The sequence below is a fragment of the Astyanax mexicanus genome, chromosome 3, assembly GCF_023375975.1.
Source record: "Astyanax mexicanus isolate ESR-SI-001 chromosome 3, AstMex3_surface, whole genome shotgun sequence".
NCBI lineage: Eukaryota > Metazoa > Chordata > Actinopteri > Characiformes > Acestrorhamphidae > Astyanax > Astyanax mexicanus.
Genome location: NC_064410.1, coordinates 54881698 through 54899184, shown reverse-complemented (window position 1 = coordinate 54899184; position 17487 = coordinate 54881698). Strand labels below are relative to the sequence as shown.

Below are 17487 nucleotides of genomic sequence, written 5' to 3'. Positions count from 1 at the left end.
TATTTATATATGATTTAATGTATATTATTATTATTATTATTGTAGGTGTGTGACTATACATATTTCACATTTAAAATTTTGCTCTAGAAATCAGGTCATATTATAGTTTAAACAGAGCTGTAGATGCAAAAACAGATTTTAAATGATCTAGTTTTATCTACTGGAGCTACAGTCTATAAATGAGCTCATAAACACACATTCACACACTGTCCTGTAGAGATGCTCTCAGGATGTACTGAGAGACTTCATGAGTTAAAGTGAGAAACTTATGAGAAAGTGCTGTGTAAGGAACTTTACACAGACTTTTGGGTTCATAGATTCACTTATTTTATTGTTTTATTTTGGTTATATTATTGAGTTTCTTTCTGACCTGCTGCTGCTTTAACACTAGCTATATCTTTCCCACTGTGAGACTAAACAGATGATCTGATCTTAATGAGTGAGTTCTGTATCAGTTCTGTGTTTTAGTGCACTGCCGAGTTAAACACCCCATCAGCTCATGAAATAACATCAACATTAAAACGCGGATCTCTGCATGGAGGAGATCTGTGGGACTCTGGTCTGCAGAAGCTGAAAGATTAGTGGTGTTTTTACCGGAGATGAAGTCGCTCAACGCGGTTTACACGTTATCTTGTTTTTTGCGACGTCAAAGGAGAAATATGTCAAATCTCTCTCTCTCTCTCTCTCTCTCTCTCTCTCTCTCTCTCTCTCTCTCTCTCTCTCCCTACTGAACACTGTCGAGTTAACTTCCAGTCGAGCTCCGTAAGTAACGACAGGTTAATTCCCGGGTTTGTAACTGAGCGCGCGGCGCCTCCGCTAAAGTAGCAGTGATTGGATCTCTTCCTAACTGGTCCCTACCTTTCACAGAACTAAATCGGTCTGATTGGATTTCGTCCCTGCCAAACATTTTCGTCTCGTTTTTATTCGTTGACACAAATGTCAGTTAATTTCGTCTCGTTGTGTGTGCGGAGCCGCTGTCTGCCCCTCCTCCCTGTGTGTGTGTGTGTGCAGCGAGACGGGAGGAGGGGCAGACAGTTCCCTGTCATATCAGAGCGATTTCACCCCAAAATGTTATTTGCGTTTTGCCAGTGTTGGATTGGAAGAGCAAAAATAGGAAAGTACCGCAATGTAATCCTTTTATTTTAGCAGAGTAACTGTAATCTGATTACCACTTATTGAAGCAGTAACTGTAACGGATTACAGTTACTTATAATTTGTAATCTGATTACGTAACGCCGTTACATGTAATCCGTTACTTCCCAACACTGGTGCCAGAAAGCTTGTTTTACCATAGTAAACACGCAGACTAGAGCACAAAAGAGCTAGCGCTGCTGTTAGCGGATAATGCTAATACTGCTCCAGCCTCCGTGCTGGAGAAAGTCACTAAAACTCCTGTATAACGCTGCACTTCAGTAGGGTGGCTTTACTGCTCCTTACAACCTGGCGGATAGAATTCATTCATAAGGCTCTGTGTCGATTTTCAGGAAATTTAAAGGATTTTAAGTGCACTTTATAGAGTGAAAAATACGATATGTGAAAACAGTGATTGTTTTTACATACACTTTATAATCTGATTAATACAGAACATCAGAGTTTGCCACTAATCAGATTAATGCTTTCACATGAAATTGGGTAATCAGAAAATGGGAAAACTCAGCCAATAAACTCACAGAAGATATTAAGTAGTCATCATGTTAATCCCAAGCTTTACAGCTGCAATATTAATATGCATCAGCTAGAAGATGATTATTTAAATCCTTCACTATTAGAGATATTTTGTTCCACTAGTGAATTTTCTTGTATGAAATCAAACAGGAAAAAAAAGAAAAAAGGGAAAACAGTAAAAAGCAAATTCACACCAGAGAAATGTTCTACAGCTGTAAAAACACACTTATACTTTACTCAGATCTAAAAAACTGAAGTATGTTGTTTATGTGACAACTTAACTGCAACGTCAGATTATGGACAGATTTCTGTAAACGTAAAGATTCATCTATAACCTAACTCAAAACATATTCAGTACAACTGTGTGCACCTTTGTATACTCTTACCATTACACCCTCACAAACTCAAAAATAAATATAGCCGCAAGCGGCAATCATCGGGTTCAAGCACCAACTTGCACAATGGTGCCTACTGGAGCATTGAATGGTGATGTGTAAGAAGGTCTAATATGATTGGAGATGCCCTGTCACATTTAGAAACTATCAAGTTTTTCACCTGTTATTAATGTTGAGCAGAGGCCTTTCAACCTGATCAGTGCTTAAATTCACATGTAAATCTAGTGAACTTTGTAGGATATTCATTAAGTGAGTTAGAACTAGTCAAAAGGTGTCTACATGTTATTGGTATTGATCAGGTGGCTTCAACCAGAATGTTCACAAAGTGGTATTCAGATTGACCTTTGAACCTTTGCAGAACAAGCTGAAATGTTTGACCAAACAAGTTTAAATTAACACAAAGGAGTGAATGTTCTGATATGACATGTAATTACGAAGTTATTATAAATCTAGTTCTGAATTAAATGGCGCTTCATCAAGCACCAACTAGCACAATGGTGCCTACTAGAGCATAGGATGGTGATGTGTAAGAAGGTCTAACACAATTGGAGACATTCTGTCACATTTAAAATGATCAAAAGTCTTTCACCTGTTATTAATGTTGAGAAGAGGCACAAAGGAGTGAATGTTCTGATATGACATGTAATGTCAAGTTATTCTTAATCTAGTTCTGTATTAAATGGCGCTTCATCAGAGTGATATTGTACAGAGGTCTTTAACATTGTGAGATTACAGCAAATACTGCAGAGTTACAGCAATTTAGGTTAGAAATTCCAAGGACGCACAGATTGCTTGATGCCTGGAGAGTATTGTATGTGAAATTTTCACAAATGTTTTTAATGAACATTTACCTAGAGACTCTACAGTGTGCAGCAAGACTGAAATGGAGGTGATAGGCCAAATATCCAGAGAGTAGTTTCAATATAGCTATTTTCAAACAATTAGCAATTATGAATGAACAAAGCACTTTTTAAACATAGTTGTATTGAGAAATTTGTCAGAGCCACTGTACTAAATATGGCAAAAACAATTAGATGTCAAAATAGTACAGCATGATTGACATATACTCGTTTTTTTGGAACAGCGCCCCCCAGTGGGCGGATTGTTTCAGCACTTTGCAGGTCACTACAGTGTCTCCACCTGAACATAACTGCCAAATATCATCCAGATTGGGCAACATTCAGCCTGCCAAAATGTCTGCTGAATGCTGATTGGCTGATGGTGTTCAGCCATGTTGATTGATTAAGTTGCCCTTTGAACATCCTTTAGAGGCTGTATGATAGATTCTGCATGCAAAGTTTCAACTTGCTAGGTTGCACGGTTGCTGAGAAACAGTGCTCCAAATTTACCTCTTGAAGTGAATGGGGCATATATCCGGAAGGACTAATTTGCATATGGCGGCCATATTGTTTACATATTTCAACTTTTTCTTAATGAATATTGAAGCGCATGCTCTCACGAGTGTTTTGATACCAAACATGCCAGGATTGGTCAAAATTCCTAGGACTAGTTTGCAAAAGTAGATTTTGCATATTATGCAAATTAGCACAAAATCTATATGGACGGAAGTGCATGGTCCAAATTGGAAAGTTGTTGGTATTGACCCAAGGAATCCATCAAAAAAAGAATTTTGAATGTAGGTCTTATGGTTTTTGAGTTATTGAGAAAATTGTGAAAAATGAATTTCCTTGTTTATAGCGTCACCACTTGACCAATCGGTGCCATTTTTGTTGTCCACCGAGATGCACTGATCCTACATCTACCTACTAAGTTTCATTTCTCTATGACTTACGGTTTAGGCTGCACAACTGTTTTTACAGGAGAAAAAGAATAATAATAATAATAATAATAATAATAATAATAATAATAATAATAATAATAAGAAAAATCTTAGCAAAAACAATAGGGTTCTACGCACCTTCGGTGCTTGAACCCTAAATACTGGCTCAGAGAAAACAAGCCAGCTTACTCAACAGCTCCTACACACAAGAACAAATCAATAGAGCCACGTCTGACACAGTGAAATTTGTTGTATTTATTTATTGTCTGTTGTAGGGATACAAAGAACAAAATGAACTGTTTGTACATTCAGGACCATAATCTTGAAAAATTACAAAATGACAAATCATACATTTTGTATTACATTTTATACTGTATAAAGGTCAACACTCTTTTTTAAAAATGTCTTTTTTTAAAGTGACAATCGTTACAGGTTTTTAAGAGTACAGGCATTCAGAGTATGATCATTAATACTCCCTTTACATACAAAAATTAATATTCGTTTCAACCTGTATGGTTCCTCTTATGGAGCTTAAAAGCTGACATAGGTATTTTAATCTGCATTTTGTCTATCTGAAACCAGTTTGACTTTTGATAAACTTTTAATATTTAATGGTTAATACATCAATTTGAATATTAACCATGTGTTTTGTGTTTTGCACTTGCTGTTAAAGTTGCAAATCTCAAATTTATGAATATGATTTAATGATTTCAGATCTTTTTACCTTATGTGGTTTATCTTTGGCCTAAAATCATGAATTTGTATGAATCTGAATTCTTTAGTCTAAAAATGTTTTACTTTACAATGCATTTTTTTAACAGCAAAAATAGTTAAAATTAAAAGATTATGTATTACATTAATTATTTTATCAAAAGTAAAATAAATTAAATTCCAATATACAAGGTGCTAATTTAAATACTTCTCAGTTGTCAAGCTCCATACCCACTTACCAATTTGTCTCAACTCATCCTATTCAGTTCAATGGAGTTTAAATCTATGCAGATGAGAATGTCCACTAATTTCTAGCCAATTCTGGTATTCTGGTGCATCTTAGTATTGCCCAATTATTTCCAGCAGTACTCACCTATCCATCATGATTTCAGTATGTGCACAAGTATGGACGTATAAACACAGAAAGAAGTATGGAAAGAAGGCTTTGTCCAGATCTGTATTTATTTATTTAAAGTTACGCATAAATGAGCTTTAAAAATGCCTGCAGTAAGCTGAACACTGCACTGATTTTACATTTAAAATACACTACATTTGCTCAAGGGCACACTAAGCCTTTTGGTCCCATTCAACATCTTTAACATTAATGCCACAGCTGCCCCCCTGCTGACTCCTACTGGCACAGCATAATGGTGCTGTTGGACCAGGAATCACAAAACACTTTGTGGGTAGAGATGTTAGTCTGTCTACTTTGCCAACCCTTACAAAACAGCTGTTAATACGCAACATCAGCGGATCTAGCCAGTAGTGAAGCCAAAATATTACACTTACTGGACAAGTTGGGTAAACAGTGGGGTATACAGCTGCTGCAAACTCAATGAAGGCAGTCTGAGACACACTCTTGAGAATAGGGCATGTTACTAAATGAGTAGGCCAGGTCTAGTTGTAAATTTGACATCATTGTGCACAGTTATGGCTTAATTTCTATAGAACAAAATGGAATGAAATCATGGTCAAGACTGGTGTTTGGGAATTAACCTGTTTTACAGCAGTTTTTGCTTATACTGGAGAATACAACAGTGCATGAGGTCAACTCTCATATACAAGTAGATCAAGGTAAATACAGTTTCCATAGTAGGGCACCTTTAAATCATTTTAAGACACAAGTAGTGCAAAAGGATAAAGAAATTCCACATAAAATATTCATGTGATTTCAATAAATTAAAGAAATGTAAAGCACAATTACAACCTGACTGATTTAAGAACAGTTATGTTCATGTAGTGCTTTAAAGTAAGGAATGGAATCAGATTTACAAAAAGTTGGCAGTGCTGTCATTTTACTATTGTAAACTCTGACCTCTTGGAAAATTTCTACGTAAAAAAAATCTAAAAACATGAATAAAACCTGAGTTTTACTAATGCAGTTTTAAAAAGTTGTACATAATCCCGTTGAATTGGATTAAAGGCAACTTGTGATCAGATATAATGCAGTTTTTGTACATGAAATTACTGGCTGGAAGTTAACAACTAGTTCTGAATACTCTGTATGACAGTCAGTGTGAGGACGAGCTGAAGATCATCCCCAGAGTCCCCGTGTGTTACCTGGATGTCTTGATGGAGCCGCTCCCTGTTGCGTACAGGTACCTCCAGATGGCGTAGTAGTGTATTCCAGCCCCTACAGCCACAAAGACGTGCCAGATAGCGTGAGCGAAGGGGATGAGTCCATCACTCTTGAAGAAGACCACTCCAAGACAGTAGAAGATTCCACCCATGGACAGCTCCAGGACACCCTCTCTGTTAGGCTGAAGATAAGAGAAATGCAGAAAGTGTTTAAATTTACTATAATAAAACCAAATAAAGGTGCTACATAAGGTTCTTTAAAACTGATGTCTGTAAGTTTTAGGATTTAGGGCGAGATTGGGTAATTGCACCGAGCATGCGGATAATTCATTTTAAACTGGGTGGGGGTCTTTTAGAGTGGATGAAGCCGATTTCAGGTTATGTTTAGTCTGAGAGAGAGAGCGCACTCAGTAAGAAACTTTCATTTCTTTGTTTTAACCATGAGGGAATGAGATACTGAGCTCTGAGTTTCCTCTTCTGAAGTCTCCATTGCTCCACCAGCCGCTCGCTTTCAGTAAAACTAAGCTGGATCCTCTTTTAGAGGCTGTACTTGAGACGAAAGTACGTAAAGACGCGTGACGTAGCCAGAAGGACTCCCCCCAAAAAAGTGACCCGACACCCCAGTTTTTGGAATGAATATACAGTAATAGGCTTAGCAGGGATGGTTGTTCCAGCACACTGGTACCATTAAACACAATATTTTGTCCCTTCTCCACTCAAAAATGCTTCTGCTTTCAGTTTAGAAACAAAATAATACAGACTGACACGTTAAGGTTTGTTTTGTTATAGAGATGTGTAAATGTGAAGAAACTATACATTTAAAGATTAAGAAGGCTTTAAATGGTTCAACTGTCAAAAAAAGAAACATGATGTTCTGAAATGTATCTTTACAAGCAGTGCTTGAAATGCTGACAGTACATACTGGCCAAGACATCATACGTGAGAAAACCAGTTACTTAATGAAAAACTGCATGAAGGAATGCCACCCTTTAACAAAAAGAGCCAATTAGTTTGCATGGGGTGGGTAATATACTATCACAATATTTCAGGGTATTTTTGTATGTAAAATTGTATGTATATGTCATGCATCAGGAAAAATATATCAGTGTAGGACATATTGTGTGCACATGTTAACAGTTCTCTTATTAAATAAACAGTATGTTATTTATTCTGCATGCAGAACATACTCTCACACTCACTCTTACCATGGACAGAAGAACAAGTGCAGGTATGGCTCCCATCAGTGTATAGCAAAGCAGGTCCAGTATCTTGTTCCTAAAAGTAAAGTAACTTAATTAGAAACGTTTTATTTGGATTAGGGTGGCTCTATACAGCCCTCTCGTATCTGTGGTGATTAAACTAAACTACTTAATAAATAATCTAAAATCCTTAAAATGTGTCCTCAAGTGCTTTAGAAGTTCTTTTATAAACTAACACATTTTAAAAATTCCTATTCAACATGATTGTGTGATGCTCATATGGGCATGGGCTCTGAGTGGCTTTTTACATGTGTTTCCCAAATGGCCCCCTCATCACAGCCCACCTTCATCTTATACGGGTCCAATCTATGACCATGTAAAGTGTACAACCCAGATGGAGCCCATGTTTAACACCTCCTCGTCCAATCACAGTCCCACAATCATCCATATGACCAACCAATGAACAAAACTTTCTGGTTCCTGGTTGGGCTAAACAACACAGACCCCATAACGACACGTATAAGAAATGTCAGAAAATGCTTATTCCCATTTTAAAAAGGAAAGATAAAGTAATTTTAGCTAAAGTTTAATAAACCTCCCCTACTTTAAGTATCATTACACTTTCTGCAGGTTATGGATCATGAAATTATCTGTATATTTATGTATAAACAATTAAGTGTACACATACTTTTCATGGAAGAAGAAGACATAAGCAGATCCCACACAGGCCATGATCCACACCAGCCAGCGCATGTGTGCTGCCCAAGGACCCAGCTCCCTGAGGTTCAACCTAAAACACACACACAACGATTACATCCTGACAATAAACACACCTCCATTAGCTTTAGAGGACATGCACAATGCCCTGTTACCCATTCTTCCATTTAAAAGATCAAAGCACCTGTATAGCTGTGTGTGTATATATATATATATATATATATTACATTACATTACATTTCATTTGGCAGACGCTTTTGTCCAAAGCGACTTACAATAATGAAGTACGAAAGTAATAGGAATTTAGATAACCCATTTTTAGATAGGGCTTAAAGGAGGTCGAAGGGAAATAAAGGGATAGAGAAGTGAAGGAGGGGAAGAAGGAAATGGGGTTACAAGTAGTTAGTTAGTTAGAGGTGTTAGGAGAGTAAGTGCACTTTGAAGAGCTCTGTCTTCAGGAGTTCATTAAAGATACTGAGAGATTCTCCTGATCTGGTAGTAGAAGGTAGTTAGTTAGAGGTGTTAGGAGAGTAAGTGCTCTTTGAAGAGCTCTGTCTTCAGGAGTTTATTAAAGATAGTGAGAGATTCTCCTGATCTGGTAGTAGAAGGTAGTTAGTTAGAGGTGTTATGAGAGTAAGTGCACTTTGAAGAGCTCTGTCTTCAGGAGTTTATTAAAGATAGCGAGAGATTCTCCTGATCTGGTAGTGGAAGGTAGTTTGTTCCACCATTGGGGAACTCTGTATGAGAACAGTCTGAATTGCTTTGTGTGAGTGTTTGGCAAAGCGAGGCGACGTTCATTGGAGGAGCGCAGCGGCCGGGAGGTAGCGTAAGCCTTCAGGAGTGAGTGCAGGTAGGAAGGAGCTGTTCTGTCATCACCTTGTAGGCGATTGTAAGAGTTTTGAATTTGATGCGAGCATCAACTGGTAGCCAATGGAGCTCAATGAGCAGCGGGGTGACATGTGCCCGTTTTGGCTGGTTGAAGACCAGACGTGCTGCTGCATTCTGGATCATTTGGAGTGGTTTTACTACGCAGGCCGGGAGGCCAGTTAGCAGGGCATTGCAGTAGTCGAGGTGTGAGATGACGACTGCTTGTACCAGGAGTTGAGTGGCCTGTTGTGTCAGAAACTGTCTAATTTTCCTGATGTTATATATATATATATATATATATATATATATATATATATATATATATATATATATATATATATACACTGCTCAAAAAATAAAGGGAACACTCAAATAACACAATATAACTCCAAGTAAATCAAACTTCTGTGAAATTAAACTGTCCACTTAGGAAGCAACACTGATTGACAATCAATTTCACCTGCTGTTGTGCAAATGGAATAGACAACTGGTGGAAATTATTGGCAATTAGCAAGACACACTCAATAAAGGAGTGGTTCTGCAGGTGGGGACCACAGACCACGTCTCAGAACCTATGCTGTCTGGCTGATGTTTTGGTCAGTTTTGAATGTTGGTGGTTCTTTCACACTCGTGGTAGCATGAGACGGACTCTACAACCCACACAAGTGGCTCAGGTAGTGCAGCTCATCCAGGATGGCACATCAATGCGAGCTGTGGCAAGAAGGTTTGCTGTGTCTGTCAGCGTAGTGTCTAGAGGCTGGAGGCGCTACCAGGAGACAGGCCAGTACACCAGGAGACGTGGAGGAGGCCGTAGGAGGGCAACAACCGAGCAGCAGGACCGCTACCTCCGCCTTTGTGCAAGAAGGAACAGGAGGAGCACTGCCAGAGCCCTGCAAAATGACCTCCAGCAGGCCACAAATGTGCATGTGTCTGCACAAACGGTTAGAAACCGACTCCATGAGGATGGTATGAGGGCCCGACGTCCACAGATGGGGCTTGTGCTCACAGCCCAACACCGTGCAGGACGCTTGGCATTTGCCAGAGAACACCAGGATTGGCAAATTCGCCACTGGCGCCTTGTGCTCTTCACAGATGAAAGCAGGTTCATACTGAGCACATGAGTGACGTGACAGAGTCTGGAGACGCCGTGGAGAGCGGTCTGCTGCCTGCAACATCCTTCAGCATGACCGGTTTGGCAGTGGGTCAGTAATGGTGTGGGGTGGCATTTCTTTGGAGGGCCGCACAGCCCTCCATGTGCTCACCAGAGGTAGCCTGACTGCCATTAGGTACCGAGATGAGATCCTCAGACCCCTTGTGAGACCATATGCTGGTGCGGTTGGCCCTGGGTTCCTCCTAATGCAGGACAATGCTAGACCTCATGTGGCTGGAGTGTGTCAGCAGTTCCTGCAAGATGAAGGCATTGAAGCTATGGACTGGCCCGCCCGTTCCCCAGACCTGAATCTGATTGAGCACATCTGGGACATCATGTCTCGCTCCATCCACCAACGTCACGTTGCACCACAGACTGTCCAGAAGTTGGCGGATGCTTTAGTCCAGGTCTGGGAGGAGATCCCTCAGGAGACCATCCGCCACCTCATCAGGAGCATGCCCAGGCGTTGTAGGGAGGTCATACAGGCACGTGGAGGCCACACACAATACTGAGCCTCATTTTGACTTGTTTTAAGGACATTACATTAAAGTTGGATCAGCCTGTAGTGTGTTTTTTCACTTTAATTTTGTGTGTGGCTCCAAATCCAGGCCTCCATTGGTTAATAAATTTGATTTCCATTGATGATTTTTGTGTGATTTTGTTGTCAGCACATTCAACTTTGTACAGAACAAAGTATTCAATGAGAATATTTCATTCATTCAGATCTAGGATGTGTTATTTGAGTGTTCCCTTTATTTTTTTGAGCAGTGTATATATATATATATATATAGCTCTGGAAAAAAAGAGACCACTTCAGTTTCTGAATCAGTTTCTCTGATTTTGCTATTTATATGTATTTGAGTAAAATGAACATTGTTTCATTCTATAAACTACAAACAACATTTCTCCCAAATTCCAAATAAAAATATTGCCATTTAGAGCATTTATTTACAGAAAAGAAGAAATGCCTGAAATAACAAAAAAGATGCATAGCTTTTAGTCCTCAAATAATGCAAAGAAAACAAATTCATATTCATTCAAGTTATAAGAAATCAATATTTGGTGGAATAATCCTGGTTTTTAATCACAGTTTTCTTGCATCATGGCATGTTCTTCTCCACCAGTCTTACACACTGCTTTTGGATAACTTTATGCCACTCCTAGTGCAGAAATTCAAGCAGTTCAGCAAGAGAGATCCCATTTTTTTGCTTATACACAGTAAGCTAGACGTGTAATCCATACATGTACATGTTGTCAAATCTTTTCCCAGTTGTTCTTCACTTGTTGTGTGGAGCTTGCCAGTCTGTATGTTAGTATTATGGTAAGTTGTTAGATTATTGTTTCTGGTTAATACAGTATTTTGTCCTACTGAGAATCTTACAACAGGAGCACCAATCTTCAATTTCAAGAGAACTACAATGTTTACTACCTTTTTATCTATTACCTGTAGTGCAGAAACTGTAGTGTACTGTTGGGGACTGTTGGTTGATATATCAGATCTTGTGGTGTTCCACAGGGTTTTACTCTAGGACCAATGAAACTGATGATTGAAATAATTATATAACTGTAGTTCTGAGAGTAAAAGACTGAAGTGTAGCTTATATACGGGTTCTAACAGGTAAAGCACTAAACACTAATGTAATGGAATATTAGATAGAACATTACAGGTGGAAACTTTTTTGATTTTAGTCCTTAATATATTAATGCAAGCAGATTTTAAGTGTACCACCTTGGGATGCTTCCAATACCACCAGTGGTACCCATCCATACTTTAGTTAAGGCATCAACAGGTTGCTTTGCAACAATACTGAAGCAATGTTAAAACTTCTAGAGGTGCTCACAACTCTTGTACTCACCAGGGGGCGTAAGAAGCAGCTATGAAGAAATAAATCACCATCCGGTCGCACATGTGGAAACGCTGTTCAACCCTCCTGCCAACAGAAAACACAAAGGGAGGATTTCAGTTATGGCCTCGCTGGCAGGAGCACGGCCTTCACCGGGCTTCCACATCTGCCCTGTTCACATCTGTACTGATTAAACCATCAGAAATCCAGGGCCCGCTCCGTCACCACAGGCTGAACAGTAGTACAAACCACACAATCATAAAAAGCCCTAAAGCCCTGGCTGAACCCAGAAACATTACACCGCATAAAGCGCAAAGCAGACCAGCACCGCGTCTCTGGATTCCTCTGTTTCTCTTGGCAGACAGACAAGCTAAACAGCGGGTTACAGAGCAGCAGACGGTTATTTTCACACACATGCCAGAGACTGCAGATATGATCTGCATGAGGAACACATCTCAGACGCCCAACATGATCTGACAGGCCCTGTGAGTCAGTCACTCTGCATGGTAAACGGAGAATCAGGGGAACCTTCCCGTGTGCCCACTCTGATACAGCCTGACATATACAGCTTCCCACGGCTTTCCCAGTTAATGCCCATCTCCATCTCCATCACAAATACATCACTGGGAGAGAGGCCCGTCACAACAATCACGTTATTGACTTATAATAGAATATATGGTCTTAACCTCAATCATTTTGCTGACCTCAAGAATTGCCCATTTACAGGTGCATCTCAAAAAAATAGATTTTTATTGAAAAGTTAACTTTATTTTAGTAATTCTGTTCAAATTCGAAAATCATTTATTATATAGATGTATTACACACGGAGTCATCTGTCATATTTTAAGCGTTTATGTCTTTTATTTGTTGATGATTATGGCTTACAACCAATGAAAACCCAAAAGCACTGTCTCAGAAAGAATATTATATAAGACTAGTTGGTACTTTTGGCAGTGTGGGCAGTGTGCCAAGTCCTGCTGGAAAATGAAATCCGCATCTCCATAAAAGTTGTCCGCAAAGGAAAGCATATAGTGCTGTGAAATATTGCTTATCACAATTATTTCTTGGACAAAATATCGCCCCCAAAAATAGGCTTATAATCTTACAGAGACATAAATCTACAATTTCCTGCTAAGATTCCCAATACATAATACCATACAGCTGGGCTATGTATTGGCAAGACCTTACGTTATACGTGATAATTTACATATTATGGGACAGGGATTACAATACAATATATTGCAATACTGTAAATGAGGAGATACTTTGCAATTCTTTAAAACAAATTTAAGAAAAACTGTCCTAGCCTAAAAACATACAAATTTATTGATTAAATCTGAGTAAAAAAAAAAAAACTTAGATTTTTATCCAATCAGAACAGTGGGATCTGATGACAAAACTGCTATTGGGCTTGTTTAAACCAACACAAAATTAACCACTGTCTACCACCAATCTTTACATATGAACTATTAATGAAAAGTGTATACTGTTTTTGAAAATCAATACAGTATTGCAAAACATATCACAATACTTTGATATATTATTATATACACCCCTAGTAAGAAAGAGGTTTCATTATGTTGGCATAAGCATGTTTAGTGCAAAAATCAGTCTGATTGAGACATGCTACTCTGCATAAATTGTAATTATTTGCACATTTTCCCCATTGTGGAACAAATAAAAGATCATTTTTATCTCATATGTTATGCAAATAAAATCAATAAAAGTAAGAAAAAAAGCAATAAAACATCTATTGCTGCTGATTAGTCAATAGTAAATAATTATTGTTAATAGAAGATTAGCAATCATAAGGATAAAACTGTATGTTACTATTAAAATGCCAGCAAACTATGTTTTAAGGAACCCGTAGGTCCAAAAAAACACAGTGCTGAGTCTGTAAGAAGGCATTAACAATAATTCTGCTTTCGGTCTCTCTGCTCTTCCTGCAGTGGGCGTTCAAATGAAAGCTGTAAACCACATAATGGAAGAGGATAATTGGCACTGTAATGAGTAATTTTCTAAGAACCTCTTCAGAAATTACTAAGAAATAAGTGCTCAGTAGACCATAAATCCAGAATAAACACATTCAGTGTATAGGAAATCATATAAAGAAGGTGTTTTATTGTGTAATTGGAACATTTTTTATCTAAACGTATAGATACTTCTATGTTAAATTACAATACAGTAAACGTCATTGCTGTAGCCATTGCTGAAACAGATGTGCTAATGCACACACAGCTTGTCTATTCCCTGTAGATAAATACTGCCAAAAGAATAGGAATATCTGGAGCAGATACCAAACATGAACCTGTTATAACTCTGCCTAATGCCAGGTGTGGATAAGTAGAGGGGTATAAATAACTAACTGTCTTCTCTGGAATGATGGAGCTCCATACATTACTTTTGGGATGTATTGTGGAGTTGTGGATGAGGTGGGTTTGTGAATGCAATCAAATCCAACCAGCAATCTTTCATCAAATCTAGTACAAATAATTTCTTTGGATAGTAGAGCAAAAGCAGGATAAACTGGGATAAAATATTGTTTAATACCCTTGATTTCAGAAAAAAATGAAAATAAAATTACTTTTCTCCATATAGTATAAGTTGGAGGATAGATGTTGAACTACCTATGCTAATAGTGACTATATTATTCTGGAACATAGAGTATCTGTATCAGACGTTCTCTGGAGCTGGAGGCGCAGATACTGCTATAGGTACTTGTCCGTATAGTGTTTCAGTGTGCAGGTATTTACGGTATTGTATTTCTCAGCATATACGGTTGTCAGCTTCACAATAGAGAGAGTGATAAGCCATCTCCTTAGCAGTCTGCCTGACAACAAACTGTCTAACCACACAAAGTAAAACAGCAGTTATTAAGAGATAAAACACACATGATTACTGCGCTAAGCTACTTCTAAGATCAGCTAGTTTCTGTTAATCTCACAGCGTTTTTTTGTCTTTGTCCAAGAACTCTTTATTTATCTTGACAATGAAGCACAGCCAAATATATAAATACCCTCACAGCGATCTCCTCGCCCGTATCACATGACGTCTTTGTGTTAAGTACACACATTCGTAAAGTTGTCAAACATGCTGGGTAGAAACACTGGGGGCTACTTCCATTATATGGGAGTACTGAGTAGTAGCATAGGGTATAGGGTACTATAGCATACTATAGCGTGGTATAGGGAAGTATAGGGTAGTATATGGTAATATAGGGTAGTATAAGGTAGTATATGTTAGTATAGAGAGTGTTGTGTAGTATATGGGAGTACTGAGTAGTAGCATAGGGTATAGGGTACTATAGCCTACTATAACGTGGTATAGGGAAGTATAGGGTAGTATATGGTAATATAGGGTAGTATAAGGTAGTATATGTTAGTATAGGGAGTATAGAGTAGTATAGGGTAGTACAGGATAGTATAGAAAGTGAAGGGAAGTATATGGTAGTATAGAGTATAGGGTAGTATAGAGAGTGTTGTGTAGTATATGGGAGTATTGAGTAGTAGCATAGGGTATAGGGTGCTATAGGGTAGTATATGGTAATATAGGGTAGTATAAGGTAGTATATGTTAGTATAGGGAGTATAGAGTAGTATAGGGTAGTACAGGATAGTATAGAAAGTGAAGGGAAGAATATGATAGTATAGGGAGAACAGAGTAGTATAGGGTAGTATAGAAAGTGAAGGGAAGTATATGGTAGTATAGGGAATATAGAGTAGTGAAGGGTAGTATATGGTAGTATAAGGAGTATAGGGTAGTGAAGGGTAGTAGATGGTAGTATAGGGAGGATAGGGTAGTGTAGGGTAATATACGGGAGTATAGAATAGTATATGGAGTACAGAGTAGTATAGAGTAGTATAAAAAGTGAAGGGAAGTATATGGTAGTATAGGGAGTATAGAATAGTGAAGGGTAGTAGATGGTAGTATAGGGAGGATAGGGTAGTGTAGGGTAATATACGGGAGTATAGAGTAGTATATGGAGTACAGAGTAGTATAGAGTAGTATAGAAAGTGAATGGAAGTATATGGTAGTATAGGGAGTATAGAGTAGTGAAGGGTAGTAGATGGTAGTATAGGGAGGATAGGGTAGTGTAGGGTAATATACGGGAGTATAGAGTAGTACCGTATATGGAGTACAGAGTAGTATAAAGTAGTATAGAAAGTGAAGGGAAGTATATGGTAGTATAGGGAGTATAGAGTAGTGAAGGGTATTAGATGGTAGTATAGGGAGTATAGAGTAGTGAAGGGTAGTAGATGGTAGTATAGGGAGGATACGGTAGTGTAGGGTAATATACGGGAGTATAGAGTAGTATATGGAGTACAGAGTAGTATAAAGTAGTATAGAAAGTGAATGGAAGTATATGGTAGTATAGGGAGTATAGAGTAGTGAAGGGTATTAGATGGTAGTATAGGGAGTATAGAGTAGTGAAGGGTAGTAGATGGTAGTATAGGGAGTATAGAGTAGTGAAGGGTAGTAGATGGTAGTATAGGGAGGATACGGTAGTGTAGGGTAATATACGGGAGTATAGAGTAGTATATGGAGTACAGAGTAGTATAAAGTAGTATAGAAAGTGAATGGAAGTATATGGTAGTATAGGGAGTATAGAGTAGTGAAGGGTAGTAGATGGTAGTATAGGGAGTATAGGGTAGTAAAGAGAGTGTAGGGTAATATACGGGAGTACAGTGTAGTATAGGGTAGTATAGAGCAATATAGGGTAGTATAGGCTAGCATCAGGGAGTGTAGAGTTTTGAAGGTAGTATGGGGCAGTATAGGGCATATGGTGGTATAATTTATTAGATGGGGTATTGTGTAGTATAGGGTATTATATAGAGTACAGGGTGATAAAGAGGAGTATAGGGTATTATAGGTAGTACAGGGTAGTTAAGAGTAGTATAGGGAGTATTAGAGTAGTATTGGGTAATATAGGGGGAGTATATATGCTGTTGTGCACTCAGCTTCTCAACAAATGCATGTTTACAGATCTCCACAAGGAGTGTGTTCAATCCTTTTCCAGGATCAAAGAATAAAAAATACCTTATTAAAAATGACCTAATACTGCTTTAAGGCACCTACTTACATGTCAGTGATTGCAAGTATTGTGTGGTCCAACTGTACAAGCCAAATTTAACATTTGTTGTGGCATTTAACTCTCACACAGATGGAAGCTGGCATTCTAATTTAGGGCTAAAACTGTCTGAAGATAAAGTCATTACTGTCCTCCATGACAGCATGTGGGCCGGATGCAAGTGTATAAGTAAAGGCCAGAACTGGGCCATGACTCACTTGCAAACACATAATTACATCATTAAGATGTAAACAAAGTCACTCAGAGTGGCTTGATGGGAAATGCCGAGTTCTAGAGAAGCTTGTTAAAGTTAAAAAACTTTTAAAGGGAAGATATTATGCAAAACTTAGTATCTGTGTGCTTTTGCATTTCCTTGGGTCTCGACTGCCTCTATAAACACTCCAAACGCAATAATAAAAATAATCCATCCATCCATCTGTTTTCTGTGAATCAGCTGAAAAATTTTGGTGTCAGGAAACGTATGCTACTATGAGCTATTTGGATGCTCCTTTAT

General features: G+C 38.3%; 1 protein-coding gene across 1 annotated transcript in view; it reads right to left on the bottom strand.

Annotated features, from left to right (window-relative positions):
- Positions 1-4085: 4085 nt before the first annotated feature.
- mmd2a (monocyte to macrophage differentiation-associated 2a) overlaps positions 4086-17487 on the bottom strand; it is a 33956-nt gene continuing 20554 nt past the window's right edge. Inside the window, exons 4-7 of the mRNA XM_007247814.4 lie at positions 11919-11993; positions 8017-8118; positions 7335-7404; positions 4086-6311 (exon numbers count right to left, since the gene is read on the bottom strand). Coding sequence (XP_007247876.2) covers positions 6108-6311; positions 7335-7404; positions 8017-8118; positions 11919-11993 — 451 coding nt within the window. The 3' untranslated portion in view covers positions 4086-6107. The remainder of the gene's footprint in view (positions 6312-7334; positions 7405-8016; positions 8119-11918; positions 11994-17487) is intronic.